This window comes from Onychostoma macrolepis, chromosome 19, assembly GCF_012432095.1.
Source record: "Onychostoma macrolepis isolate SWU-2019 chromosome 19, ASM1243209v1, whole genome shotgun sequence".
Lineage (NCBI taxonomy): Eukaryota > Metazoa > Chordata > Actinopteri > Cypriniformes > Cyprinidae > Onychostoma > Onychostoma macrolepis.
Genome location: NC_081173.1, coordinates 16,280,572 through 16,293,674, shown reverse-complemented (window position 1 = coordinate 16,293,674; position 13,103 = coordinate 16,280,572). Strand labels below are relative to the sequence as shown.

Below are 13,103 nucleotides of genomic sequence, written 5' to 3'. Positions count from 1 at the left end.
AAAATCACATTTTTTAGAAGGGGTTTATCGTCAACATTGACTGTACAATATGATGAAGGCATTTCCGAATTAAATGAATATTTTCACATTTCAACATAACTGTATACACAATAATTCCTTTGAGGCCTTTGGGGTTTCTTTAAATAAAACTTATAGCAAACTATACAAATAATTTGATTAATGAACATAGACAAGGAGTTTGAGAAGAAAAAAAAACATTTAGTTGTATGGATGTGCCAGTTGGTGGCACTGTACAAATTTTGCTTTGCTCGGAAAAAAAGCTTTTTCACTGATGGAAAAAAAAAGTATGAATATACCTTGCAGTTGCTTTTAAATTCACATATACTGAACTGCTATGAAAAGTAGCTTTAAAAATGTGATAGTTTCATAGTAAATGCAACTTTTTAGCCAAAATGTCAGTAACTACAATGGAGTACCACTATTGAAACAATATGCCTTTGTCTCTCAATGGCACATAAAGAAGGATCCATTTACAGCATTATCAGTAAACTGATAATTAAATTTAACTCTTTTTACACGTAATATATTTTAAAAATCAAGTTGAACATGAACATCAGGCTGCATTTCAAGCAGTTTGAAAGGATATGAAGACATACATTAAACAATAAATAATGAGGTCACTGATCACAGACAAAGCTGGCTCTAACATTAAGCTGTATTCTTATGAACCGAGTAAACCCATGTGGTAAGAAAACCGAACGATAACTGGCTCAAATGACTCAAAGTCTGCAGGGAAAACGGCCCCGCTCAGTGCAATCGAAAGAGGGCATCGTGTTATGATCAAAACGCATGACTTCGTTTGTCTTGATAGTTTGTCACATCAAAAGCTGTTCCTCCAGCATCCACCCAAAATTAACTGAGCAAACAATCGACTTCTTGAAAACATTCTGATGGAAGCAGCACATGCTTATGGATTCCATTAGTTGTGTGAACAAATTCACGGCCATTGAGTTTTTTATGACGGCACATAAATGGATGTTTACCTTTCGATAATCCAAAGGTTTCATTTTCACAAGAGGTTGTTCACCTAAAGGATAAAGCTGCTGGTGTGATATAAATGTAAATTATGGTTTGTATGGAAACATTTGGTGCACAAGCCGATGTAGTTCTGTCAAATTTACAAGGTGAGAGGCAGGAATGTATTACTCCTTCACATTTTGCAGTCATGGGCATCCTGTACAAAAACTGAGAGACAATGAGGACACAAACACATACCCCTGTATAAAATATAAACATAAATTATTAAATACTGTCCATCAAACACATCTCAGAGCTATGAGAGAGGACAGTGCACAGGTGTATGTGTTATTTGTCTACTGAAAACATCCTGCTTTAAGAATCCTTGTTTGATCTTCTGAATTGCTTCTGCTCCAAGGTCCTTGGGTTAAGTTCCAACTTGTTTTGTATACAGACCCATGCCATAAGAATTCCCTAGATCAATTGCTAGGGAAAAAATGTTCTAGGCTGGTCAAGTTTCTTTATTTTATACAGACAGCTCCATTAGGATCCTCAGCGGACGAGGTGTGCTACCGTCTTTGATTGCCCTGGATTATTAATTGTGGGACAGTATCAGTACCAGCACTAGAAAGACTCCTGCTCCCAGCAGTCTCCTCAGTAGAGGCCCGCTCTCTTTAGGAATGGCCACCTGGGCCAAGTCATTGGTGATCTGGGAAATCTCATGAGCTACACAAACAAAGATGAATGTGCTGACGATAATGTTTAAAGTGGGGTTTCCAGGAATGAGAACCAGGATACCCTTGGTGTCTGCTGCCAGCCAAATATGATACTGGCATATGAAGAGCTGGTGGAGAAAACAGGAAGCATGTTAGAATTGTTTAAAAACGGTGGAATAGCTTATTTCTGGCATTTGTAAACTTGTATTTGCATTGCATTTGCATATTACTATAAACGCACGTCGCTTTTGTTCTATTTCTGTTTTCTCTTTTGTTTTGGGAGGTGTTTGTGTGTCTCTGTCCATGAAGAAGACCAACTGGTTCCTGCAGTCTAATTGATGCCATGCCCAGTCAGCTGACTCCTAGCTGCCTATAAAAGCCTCCTTCATTACTTCCTGCATCAGCCTAGTGCTCACTTGCTGTGTTTACTCTGCTCGACGTGGCTAGTTAGCTACAGACCATGTTAGTAATACTGAGAGTATCGTTGTGTGTTCATTAGAGTGTTTGTCTGTGTGAGACTGTTTGTTAGTTTGCTTAGCCAACTTTGTAATACCGACTACCGCACGTTTATTGACTTTGATTCTGGATTGCCCCTGTTTGGACCTGTTAGCGCAATGTTGTAAATAATTGTACATAATATTTTAAAGAGGAAGGAAGATGCCATTTTTTGTTGGAACCTTTGATTGTTTTTTGGATAGGGAGGTAAGGAAATAATTGTATTTTATTTTATTTTGTTATCTAGAGCAAACTAAATTCCCCCAATTGTATTGTAAAACTGCTGTGCTCACTAAAACATTGCTCATTCGCTTTTCAAAAAGAACTTTACTATCTCTTACTCTCTTTGCTATCCCTTTACCCTAGACGGGGCGTAACATGAAATTGGGGGCTTGTCCGGGATCTCTCATCGAAGCGAGAATCATACCCCTAATCTTAATCAAAGAGGGATGAGTTGGAAATGTCAATCCTAATAGACAGTACACTAAAAATATCCATAAACATGACATTGGCAATAAAGCTTTTAAAAGTTTTTTTGCAGTAAAGCTTGTACTGTCTCACCTCTAGGGAGATCTTTCCAAACCATGCAAAGAACGAGCTGTACAAAGAGCGAGCATAACCAGGAATATTCCGGATCAAAATGAAAGCCAGAATCTGTGGGCAGAAAAAGCACAGTAATGAAAAGTCAGAAGCCTCATAGGCACAACAGAACAAAACAAAAAGCCCTTTGAAAGGGATCCATTATTTTAGGTTACAAATGTTCTTTCTGTTCCCACAAAAGCTATCTGACTGTCTGAATCAACTGTGATAAAGGTTAGTGTGGTTATGAACAGTCATCTTTATTAATTTATTTTTTTCATGTTTTGGTTAAATCATCCATAGTTAAAAGTGTGCATTATTATAAAGAGCACATAGTAGAATGGGTACTTGCCTGGACGACTGAAATGTATGGATGCATCTCATTACACTCAGACTTGTTTTTGCACCCACTGGCCCAAATGGAGTACGTCTGGGAACAAAAGAATCAACTGTAAAAAAGTCAGATTGCTATTTTCAGAGAGAAACAGAAAAAGTCTTACCATAAAAGACACCACAGAGACGAAGAGCAGACAGTTGGAAATGTTGTTGGAGAAGAGAGGCTCTCCTTTGCCTTCAGACAGCAGCTGACATTTCTGCAGCAGCAGGTATACGAAGGCAAAGAGCATCCCATTGATCACAGCCTAGCATCCAATAGAGCAGAAATCTGTTAGGCCTACTTCAACAAGTGAAACTGGCAAATGTTTTACAGTTATGATTAATTCAAAAGAAAGGATGTTTTACATACAAATCGATCTAGTTTCCATCTGAACCACCACTCATGGATGCTACCTTGCAGCTCAAAGAGCTTTGAAACAGGCCACAAAGAAAAAACAGCCTCAAATAGTTCCTGCAACAAACGCGAAAGATTAAAATGCACGTATTTATATCAAAACTAGTCTTAACAGTCCTTCTGTAAGAAAGAAACTCACCTGTGAGTATGCAAAGAAGCAGATGAAAAGAAGCAAACCCAGAAGTTTCAACAATAGTGCCAGATTCCAGAATGCACTACCTGTATACAATTAAAATGGAAAACCATGTTTCAAGGCTTGATTTATTATATAGGTAACACTTTACAATAAGGTGTCATTTGTTAACATTAGTTAATGTATTAACTAGCATGAACAAACAATGAACAATGCATTTATTACAATATTTATTAATCTTTGTTGATGTTAGTTAATGAAAATACAGTTGTTCATTGTTTATTCATGTTGGTTCACAGTGCATTAACTAACGTTAACAAACACAACTTGTGATTTTAATAATGCATTAGTAAATGCTGAAATTAACATCAACTAAGATTAATAAATGCTGTAGAAGTATTGTTCATTCTTAGTTCATGTTTACTAATGTTGTTAACTAATGAAACTTATTGTAAAGTGTTACCATTATATAAGTTTAAAAATTATTTTAGGATTGTTTTGTGTCTTTTAAATGATTAACAGCAAATACTGCTGTATGACTTCCATTACCATTGGCTTGCTTCTGAAGAATCTGTGGCCACAATGCCATTGTAGCATAAATAACTGCAAACCAAAAGGTGACAAGAGGCACAAAGTAATAAAACTGAAAAGGCCTGTCCATGACCAGACACAGCACCACCACAAGGAAGTTAAGCCTGAAGAGAACCTAAAAGACAGACAGAGAGGATGCATTATTTCTATCATACTGTGCAGTTATGCATGATTATTATTAAGCATTTTCCTCTAAATGTTGCCAAACTTGCCATTATTAATATTTACATTGATAAGCAATTTGGTAACATCTACTTAGTAACAACAATTTTTAACATTGCACAATAAAAGAAAGTCAACAAAACTATTATCTAATGATAAACTATGATCTAGCAATAATCCATATGGAAGGTGACAATTAAAAACAATAAATGACAGTTCACAATTATTAAAAATAAGTAACTATTATTGTAGTTAATATTTTATCATAACTATTCATAATGCTGTATATCATCAATAAATCATGTCATATTGTGATTTTGGCTTTAATAAATAAAATAATAATAATAATAATAATATACTGTTTGGAAGTTCGGGGTCAATAGAATTTTTTTATATTTTTGTAAGAAGTCTTATGCTTAGCAAAGCTGCATTATTTATTAAAAAAAGAAATGCATGCACATTCGCTGAATAAAACTGTAATATCTTTTGAAATTATTAAATTAAGTATAAAATTCTTTTGAAACGTCAAATGAAACAGAAACATGTTTACATTGGTCAAAAAAAATAAATAAAAAAATGTGCCTTCTCATTTTAGAAGAAGACCATGTGTCAGTCACTGCTTGCATATGGAAACACAAGATAAGCAGAGCCTGGCAACAAGTACCTGACACACTCTGTAAAGTCCAAAGTCTCCCTTCAGCCAGAAGAAAGAGAAGTGTCCATATCCTGTTTGGAAGAGATACGCAGCTACCAGGACACGGACATGCATGTACACAGGTACAAACTGAGAAAACAAAGGAGAGTGCAGTCACTAGTAATACCAGAGTAAAGCAAAGTAATCCAATGCTATTAAATCCAAGCTATTAATAACCGTACAGTGCTAGCTCCAGAAAAGTGGTAAATAAGGATAACCAGCTGCATCCAGCCCTTCCATTCATCCGTTTGCTCTCTGTTCAGGAGTTTTGTCTGGAAATGAAGAGAGAAATGAAAATTGTACAAGAACATCTAAACAGCATTTGAGTTCTCTTCCAGAACAGTTTCTCAAGAGCCTGCGCTACCTCTTTGCTGTTCTCACTGTAGAAGATGCCCAGAACGAAGATGTAGATGAGAGGGATGAAAAAGGTAGAATGTGTATAGAATTTCTGTTCCTTCATAAAAATGTCTGCCCTGTCACACAGGTAGAAGTACAACATGATAAGGCTCATTTTGCAGATGGCCAGTAAAGGTCCCTTTGGATTGAGTTGACCCAAAACAACGGGGGGTTTCTTCCCCTCTCCGCTCTCCACATCAGGAACATGTCTGCTCTTACGATGTTTACTATAGCCCAGGATGAGGAAGATGATGATGGACAGCAGGAAGAGACCAGCAGCTATCTTCTGAAGGACGCTTAGGGGAGGAGCACTCTGACAGCAAGAGCCGTCAATGGGCTTCAGGATCTTGTTGCACATGGAGTTCATCAGAACCATGGCGCCCTGAGAAGTGGGTAAATGTTAGTCATAAAAGTAAAAAGAATAAAATAGAATTATTAATTGCAAAACCAGTCTCAACCAGAGGCTTACAACATCTCTTGTGCTCTCAGGAAGGTGCAAGCCATCCACCGACTGGGAAATGGTCTCCATAGCAGCTTGACGTGAGGCCTCTAAGAACTTGACCTTCTTTTTGCTGGTATTCAGAGTACTAACTGCTGCCTCATTGTACAGATTTATCTGCTCATTTGTGATCATCTTTCGACTGTCACTTAGCACATCCTCATATACAGGATCTATACAAATAGGCAAGGCAAAAACATGAGACAAAAATGTGAAGCCATCATTCCAGAGGATCTGAATTTCAAAACTCACCTTGTAGAACCCAATAGACTTCACTGTGCTCTGCTAGTTTTTCCAGTGTGTCTGATATGGCCGTGAGATTCGCTTTGTATTGAAAGAGCGCCTCACTCTTGCCATTGTGCAACTTAATGGACCACTGTTGGAAACCACAATCAGTCATTTGGAAGATTTTCAAAAACAGCACCCGAATGCATTATGACTGCAAACAGGAACTCACCGTAGCAGCACCGATGACGATGACATGTGGTTTGGAAGCAGATCCCTAGAATTATTGAGAGATGAGACCAGATTCTTAAGCCTGTGTTTTAATAACTTGCCTGCTTTCTGTCCAGTACAATTTAATTGTCTTTACCTCTGTCCATAACATCAACTGCTCCTTCAAGGAATTGTTCACTTCAGCATACCACAGGAAGTCCTAAAATATAAACATATTCTGAGTTGTTATATAACAATTAATTACTGTGAAGGATCATGGCTCAAATAAAAGGAAACTCTCTGCTGTACAGGACACAACTAATTAAAAATACTTACGACAGTGGAGTCACCATCTACAAAAGGGATGTTTTCATGCTGGTGGAACAATTGAGAAGAACAAGAAAAAAATAATTAACTTTACCCAAAATAAATGATATCTTTATATAATGTGTTGTTCTTATTACGTTTGCCTTAAAGTCACCATGATATGAAAATAGACGATTCTTTTTTTTTAAGTGGAATATTGCAGTGAATAATTTATCCATGTGCATTATTTATTTTCAAATTTCAAGTGCCTCGTAATATTTAATAAAAATAACTTCCCTTCCCACTTGCAACAACATCTCATCTCTTCTCAGATGACGAGTTCACTGGCACGAGGCAAGACAATAAAGTCTACCCTTCAGCAAACTGTCACTCACATGCGATTGCAGCAATAGCAAACAACGATCAAATAAATTCCTGATGAACAAAGTCAAGTCCTGCCCTACATTATTTTCTCAAGAGAAGCCATTTCATCCGGATGTGTCACAAACAACACGGAAGAAAAGACAACTGCAACTTCTGTTTCACACCAACTTTAAAACATTTTACAGAGAACATGAATAGTATTTTTGTAAGGATCAGTTTTTTTAAATTAAGATTTATACATCATCTGAAAGCTGAATAAATAAGCTTTTCATTGATGTATGGTTAGTTAGGATATCACAATATTTTGCCAAGATGCAACTATTTGACAATCTGGAATCTGAGGGTGCAAAAAAAAAATAAAAATCAAAATATTGAGAAAATTGTTTTTAAATTTGTCCAAATAAAGATCTTAGCAATGCATATTACTAATCAAAAATTAAGTTTTGATATATTTACTGTAGAAAATTTACAAAATATCTTCATGGAACATGATCTTTACTTAATGTCCTAATGATTTTTGGCATAAAAGAAAAATCGATCATTTTGACCCATACAATGTACAGGTGCTTGTCATATAATTATAATATCATCAAAAAGTTGATTTATTTCACTAATTCCATTCAAAAAGTGAAACTTGTATATTATATTCATTCATTACACACAGACTGATATATTTCAAATGTTTATTTATTTTAATTTTGATGATTATAACTGACAACTAAGGAAAATCCCAAATTCAGTATCTCAGAAAATTAGAATATTGTGAAAAGGTTCAATATTGAAGACACCTGGTGCCACACTCTAATCAGCTAATTAACTCAAAACACCTGCAAAGGCCTTTAAATGGTCTCTCAGTCTAGTTCTGTAGGCTACACAATCATGGGGAAGACTGCTGACTTGACAGTTGTCCAAAAGACGACCATTGACACGTTGCACAAGGAGGGCAAGACACAAAAGGTCATTGCAAAAGAGGCTGGCTGTTCACAGAGCTCTGTGTCCAAGCACATTAATAGAGAGGCGAAGGGAAGGAAAAGATGTGGTAGAAAGAAGTGTACAAGCAATAGGGATAACCGCACCCTGTAGAGGATTGTGAAACAAAACCCATTCAAAAATGTGGGGGAGATTCACAAAGAGTGGACTGCAGCTGGAGTCAGTGCTTCAAGAACCACTACGCACAGACGTATGCAAGACATGGGTTTCAGCTGTCGCATTCCTTGTGTCAAGCCACTCTTGAACAACAGACAGCGTCAGAAGCGTCTCGCCTGGGCTAAAGACAAAAAGGACTGGACTGTCTATAAACAACTGCTTTTGTTCGGGGGGCATATTTTGAAATACCAGCGGTAACATTCTGGTAAACAGGAACAATTACACCCTTTCCTTTGTAATTTAACTGCATCCTTTGAATGGCACATTTATTAAAGTCGCAATTTGCTTGGGGGCCATCCAACATTTAACAAAATACGACTTTGAAGTAAATACTCACTCTGGTCTGAAACACATTATATCAGTTAACCAAAAAAGGTTTACTGAAATGAATAGCAACAACAAACCTTGTTCCCAACTTCTTTCACTTCGGGGTTCATCATTCTGATGAAAGAATAGAAGAGCTGACGTATTCTAGAGTCTCCTACAAATGCTATTCTCTTCTCTCTCAGGCAAAATTTTGCTTCACTGAAAGACAATAAAAAGGACTGTAAATTCCAGCCCACATTTCTATCCCACATGCATCACTGAGGCACATTAACAATCACAACATGACTTACGTGCTTTTGTACTTGTGTAGCATGCAGCCGTAGGGCTGCCATACATTGTCCCCTAAAAAACGTCCACTGGATAAAAGCCAGTCACACGTGTCACTGCCTGAAAGAAACAATGCATAATTATAGTGAATAAACCAAATTCAAGAATAATATAATTATGTTAGGGGGTAGTAAGATTTTATTTTTGTGAAAGAAATTAATAATTATTCTGTTATTGAGCAAGGGTGCAGTAAAGCAGTAAAGACTTTTACATAGTTAAATAAAATTTCTACTCCAATTTTTTTTCCTTTTTATTCAACAAAAAAATCTGAAAAAAAAAAAAAAATGCATCACAGTTTCCATGAAAATATTAAATAGCACAAATGTTTTCATCTCTGATTATACGAATGAGCACCAAATCAGCATTACAAGGTTTATGTGAATACAGCAAAACCACAATGGCCAAATATGTCCATCTGATATGTGTACAACATAAAGATTTAAAAATAGTGTATAAAGGCTTTTCAGTTTCAATATTTTGTGCCTCTCAAACAGCTTCTATGCCAGCATGGTAAGGAGAATAGAATGTTTGCTTACATTACATATTTAGACTTGGGTAAAGTTGGTTTTATATTGGCACAATCGGACTTCTGCATTCAATTACTTTGTTAACCACACTACATTGGACATTCAGCGGACATTTGCAAGTATGAATGACATTAAAACAATACTTGCCCATTTTGATTGATTGTGAAAAAAATGTAGTAGGTTGACAATGACGTCACTGATTAGAATTTGCAAAATATCACTTTATTGCACATATAATTAGAAAGTTATTGAATGCGGAAATGTGTGAATGTTGTGAATGTGCGAATATAAAACCAACTTTACCCAAGTCATATTTAGACCATATCTACACATTTCAAATCATTTTCAACATAGCAAGTAAATGATGTAAACAAGTTTAAGTTGGCTCATCACTGATTATAAAAGGATATGATATGTTCATTGCGCAATCCTGATAGTATTAAGAACAATAATATCACCTGAACATGCCTAAACATTAAGATATGACCAATAACAATAGTATGCTTCAATTTTAGGCAACACAAGCAGGACTAGATGAATGTTACCTGTAATAGACCTTAAATATACTACATGCGTTTGCCTGGATTTCAAAATCTGGTGAAGCACTAAGCCTATCTATTTTTGGGCATCCAAAATACTACTTGGCACCTATTTTTTAAGATACGGCCTACTGGGCGCTATGCGTCAAAGAATGAAGTCTAACTGGAAATGCAACCCTGATGACAGACCAGCTGGGCGACAACGCTGGGTTGTTTAGATTTGATCTGTTATTGATTAGCTAAAATCTTTAACAGGTAAATGCTGTGCTTAGTGATAAAATTACGCCAAATAGACGCCCGTTTTAACAAAGCGGTAACAGTTTACTAGTGTTTTCACGAGCAAAGCTGCAGCTGTTATCTAGCAGTGACAGACACGCGCACACGCGCCCTGAAAACATTGAGTGACAGCATTACCATTGATGCTAACACAAACACGCAGCTCTTTCTCACACACCTCCACACAAACACTCACCTCCATAATGTCGAGAAGCCGTGTGAAACACAATGAGAAGCACGACGGCGGCGACAGACAGCAATTTTGCATTTTTTATGCTGAAATATTGATTTATTTCCCGTTTGCCTAGGCTATAGGCCAGGACCGCCATCTTGGCTCCTCCATGACAACAGGCAGACAGACGATCTGCAGCGAAGCTGACGGAGTTAGATCCGAGCGGCGCGTGCTCGCTTCCCGCGTGCGCCTCAGCCTCTGTTGTCTCAAGTTGGTTGGAGTTCGATTGCACTCCTTCTGCTGCGGTTGCCTCAACTGTCATGTCTACATCAGGTTTTACTGTCCCCTGATTGCTTTCTTCTGCCTTTCAACGCTTTTTAAAAAAATCACCGACTTTCCCAAACTACTTAAGTTTCGTTCTGTCTTTTTTCAGTGTCCGGACCACTTGTCAAACTGGAGGAAACCAAAACATGTTAAACTTTGAACTGTTTCCCTCTATTTCCTGAACCGCCACAACCAATATAATTTGTTTGATCAAAACACAGCCCTAAATGCTTTGTTGAATTAGACATGCCTTCCTCAATCATGAACACACTGCGTAGCCTATAGTTCGCTTGGTATCTTGCACATCAAGTTGTTCTGGTTGGGACTAAACATTGTGTTGTGTAAGATGAGCAGTTTCTGAGGGTGTGAGAAGTTACTTGTCAGACAAAAAAAATATTGGGAGGGCAATTCTTAAGCTATGCAAACAAACAACCACCGTCCGAACAGACATTTTTTTATACTAACTGGCATAGTTTATCACTTGAAAATCTTACATGATTCCCGTTTCTATTTAATAACATTGATATTGTATCAAGCAGGATTTGTGTGCGCTCAAAACAAACAAAGTTCTCAGGTGCGTAGAACAAAAAGAAGTCCAATAGGTAGCTGAATTTGTCCACACACTGAAAAATTCAAACAGACCAAAAAAGGTCTGCCAAAAAAAATTTTTTTTTTAATTTTTCATTTGCAAAAGTGTATTAAAAACAGACCAGAGAGCAGACGTTTCAATCAGCCCATGCTTTCTTCAGTGCTCATGAGGCAAAAAAAAAAAAAAAAAGGCAACAACATACTTATATAGGCACAGTTGCAAATTGTTGACAGCTGATCTTAATCAATGCGGGATAATTGTCATGCCAACAATTTCCCGTTGCAAAAAATAATAACATTGATATTGAACAGTCAAAAAGTGTTGGAACCATAGTTCTTAAAAACAAGACAAAAGAAACCTTCAAGAATTAAGAATTAATTTATGTGGCTCCCAGCCACCAATAATGATCCAGAACAAAGTCACAAAGGCAGCCAATCAGATTTTAGCTGACTTCAATGCCCCTGTACCACTACCCCTTGCCCCGACCATATTTTATAGTCTGGGCTCCCTCTACCCTCATTCACTATTCCATACATTACTCCAGAGGGTGCTTCTCAACTGGAAGGATGCAATGCATCCTAGTTAGGCTGTAAATCTTGGCTGCCATGTCATTAAGGCTAATCAAAGGACATCACCTTGAAGGAGCTTTGAAAGGCAGTCTTCGGCCCTGTCCCAAATGGCACCCTAAACCCTCACAGTCTTCCACTGAGTCCACACATTCATGACGCAATGCTGCTTTGACTGTCGGGTAGAAGTCTGCTTGCCTCAGAACAGGCTCGGTGGAAGTGCACACAAGGGTGTGAGCACTGCTTAAAGCTAAACTGACGAATGGGAAACCTTTCGTGTTCTTACATGTGTACCTACTAGACCATCTCATTTTAACATTTAATGCCAGGCCATGCAGTTTGGAAAAGTATGGAATTTTATTTTTTGGTCATTTGCAGCTCTGGAAAAATATGGGGGAAAAAAGAAAAACCTTTAAAGAAAAATGAGAAACCTTTAAAGTGGAAAGTGTTCAAAAAGTAAAGAAATGCTTATATTACTTTACTGGCCAGCGGAGCGAACCAACCCCGTGACGTCACACGTGGTGGTACTGCAAGATGGCGGAGCCCTTGCTCTAAAAGCAATAACAAAACATCCTTTTTTCTTTAAAACGGTTACATTAATTGTGTTTGTTATATACTTTTTAATTAAAGTGGAAGTCAATTTACTAAATAATGTAAACTTGACTGACTGCTTTAAACTTACCATACAGGACAATGCACACTGAGACACCTATTGTGCATCAGCCCATTTCATTGTGTGGTTTCTTGGCCATCACAGAGTATGCGTTAAGGAGACCTAAGGACTTAAAATATGACATACTGCCCTAACGAAAGCCAAGTTTTGAAAACATTTTTTACAGTACCAGTCTTTTTTATAGACCCATGAACTTGACAAATAGGACAAGGCACGCAACCGTATTATGCTATCAGCCCATTTCGTGTCATGGTTTCTCCGCTGCCACAGAGGATGTGTTAAATTGGACATTAGGCCTTGACAGACTTTTACATTAACTGTTTCCTCCTGGAATGGAATCCGAGCAGTTGAAACATAGCCATCTTGAAGAAACAGCTAAAAACACGTCTTCCATCTTTATTTGACCCTCTAACTCTAGCACTCTCTATTCTAATTCTATTTCATCTATTTGTTGACTTGACCCTCTAACACTTGCACTC

General features: G+C 37.3%; 1 protein-coding gene across 2 annotated transcripts; it reads right to left on the bottom strand.

The window, feature by feature from the left end:
- Positions 1 to 6: 6 nt before the first annotated feature.
- Positions 7 to 11,542, bottom strand: casd1 (CAS1 domain containing 1). 2 transcript variants are annotated; one of them, XM_058752808.1, is made up of 18 exons: positions 11,507 to 11,542; positions 8,922 to 9,018; positions 8,709 to 8,829; positions 6,805 to 6,843; positions 6,626 to 6,688; positions 6,491 to 6,535; positions 6,286 to 6,409; positions 6,004 to 6,206; positions 5,503 to 5,916; positions 5,321 to 5,410; positions 5,109 to 5,228; positions 4,241 to 4,397; positions 3,698 to 3,777; positions 3,514 to 3,615; positions 3,269 to 3,409; positions 3,121 to 3,198; positions 2,751 to 2,843; positions 7 to 1,822 (listed from the first exon to the last, which is right to left on the bottom strand). In XM_058752808.1, the coding sequence occupies exons 2-18, from the start codon at positions 8,942 to 8,944 to the stop codon at positions 1,574 to 1,576; spliced, it is 2,142 nt and encodes a 713-aa protein (XP_058608791.1). In that variant the 5' UTR covers positions 8,945 to 9,018; positions 11,507 to 11,542; the 3' UTR covers positions 7 to 1,573. The 2 variants fall into 2 exon arrangements, with proteins under 2 accessions (XP_058608791.1, XP_058608790.1); XM_058752807.1 differs by lacking the exon at positions 11,507 to 11,542 and adding an exon at positions 10,497 to 11,445.
- Positions 11,543 to 13,103: the final 1,561 nt, after the last annotated feature.

Bases quoted from the DNA above. Each gene is read 5' to 3' on its own strand.
- casd1 (XM_058752807.1), bottom strand. From the start codon at position 10,794: ATGACAGTTGAGGCAACCGCAGCAGAAGGAGTGCAATCGAACTCCAAC. The intron at 9,019-10,496 runs GTGAGTGTTTGT...TGTTTCTTTCAG, and splicing joins GGCTTCTCGACATTATGGAG to GCAGTGACACGTGTGACTGG. The intron at 1,823-2,750 runs GTGAGACAGTAC...TTTCTCCACCAG, and splicing joins TTGGAAAGATCTCCCTAGAG to CTCTTCATATGCCAGTATCA.